Source organism: Tupaia chinensis, unplaced genomic scaffold, assembly GCF_000334495.1.
Source record: "Tupaia chinensis unplaced genomic scaffold, TupChi_1.0 Scaffold000214_1, whole genome shotgun sequence".
Taxonomy (NCBI): domain Eukaryota; kingdom Metazoa; phylum Chordata; class Mammalia; order Scandentia; family Tupaiidae; genus Tupaia; species Tupaia belangeri.
The window spans coordinates 658,101-659,321 of record NW_006159689.1 but is presented as its reverse complement, the minus strand read 5'-3'; the positions used below and the strand labels follow the sequence as shown (position 1 = coordinate 659,321).

Sequence of the window (1,221 nt, the reverse complement as noted above, 5' to 3'; positions counted from 1 at the left end):
GGTGCATGTACGTGTGTGCCTAAAGTCCCGCAGGGAGAGAAATGGTGAAGATTGCAGCATGACCGTCTTCCCCGGGATGCGTTCCCACTTTCTCTCTGTCTCTGTCTCTCTCCAGGGAGTGCATGTGCTTTCTGACAAGTTTTCTTTTTAAATGACAAAGATGGGAAATGCTACCTTACTATGTTTCACTCCAAGAAAAAAATATTTTTTGCAAATCTCTCTGAGAGAAAAGCCCCACTTTTTAATAATTGTGTCAACAGGCTAAAGTCTTTCCGCTACTGCCAGGAGTCCCGGAAGGGCTGCTCCCGCCTTCCACTAGCCTTCCGCCTTCTGCCCGGGGTCCAGGTCTGGGGCCCTGGCCACGTCCTGCCTGGGGAAACCCCGCAGGGCTGGCGAAGGCTGTGGTTAGTCCCTTTGTTACCACTTCTCTCCAGTGTGCTGAGGACGAGGAAGCCCAGGGCTGGAGTGTTTGCGGCTAAGCCAGGAACGCGAGACCGCTGGCGGCTGGCAGCTGGGCGGTGGGCAAAGTCCTTCCGATGGAGGTCGGGTCGGGGAGGTCGGGGTTGTGGCCCCAGGGGCCCTGAGCTGTGGTCGGGGCACCGTGCCCCTCTCCTTCCTCACCCTTCAGGGGGCGGCATGTCCCCAGCTGCTGAGCACGTCAGGCCCTGCTCCCTCGGGCCGTCCTGGACAGGGCAGGGGTGCAGCCCTCCCGCGCGCCCTGCAGATGGTACCGTGCGCCCAGAAGGTCGCTGGGAGGTCCTCCAGCGGGACCCAGGGCAGTTGGGCCCTCAGTACTCGGTGGCACCTCAGGAGAGGATGCGGGTGTTTTCCAGACGCGTTTCTGCCGGGACCCTCCCCCTGGAGGAGGGCTTTCCTGGGGACCCTGGTGGCCCTGCTGCTCCTCCTGGCGCTCCTGGTCAAGCTGGCGCTGCACTTCTTCAGGAAGCAACGGAGGGCCCGAGGTACGCGGGGTCCGGCGCCCCAAGGCTGGCAGTGCTCGGGAGGAGAGGGGCGACGGTCCCTGACGACCCCGGAAGTGCCACCTGCCGGGCGTGGGGGCTGGCGGGGCTGTGACCCGCTGGAGGGCTCTCAGTCCTGGCCTTCGCCGCCCTGGCCTTCCTCTAACTGTCAGAGGCGCTGCGGACGCGGGCGGAGAAGGAGAAAGGTAACGGAGGAGGCCGCTCTGCCCCGCGGCCCTGCCGATCGGTCCGCGGCGGCCCG

At 64.0% G+C, this 1,221-nt stretch overlaps 1 protein-coding gene across 1 annotated transcript in view; it reads left to right on the top strand.

Moving 5' to 3' along the window:
* Positions 1-1,221, top strand: part of LOC102479137 (butyrophilin-like protein 9) — a 17,443-nt gene that overhangs the window by 6,379 nt on the left and 9,843 nt on the right. Inside the window, exons 5-6 of the mRNA XM_027771443.1 lie at positions 834-962; positions 1,133-1,165. Coding sequence (XP_027627244.1) covers positions 834-962; positions 1,133-1,165 — 162 coding nt within the window. The remainder of the gene's footprint in view (positions 1-833; positions 963-1,132; positions 1,166-1,221) is intronic.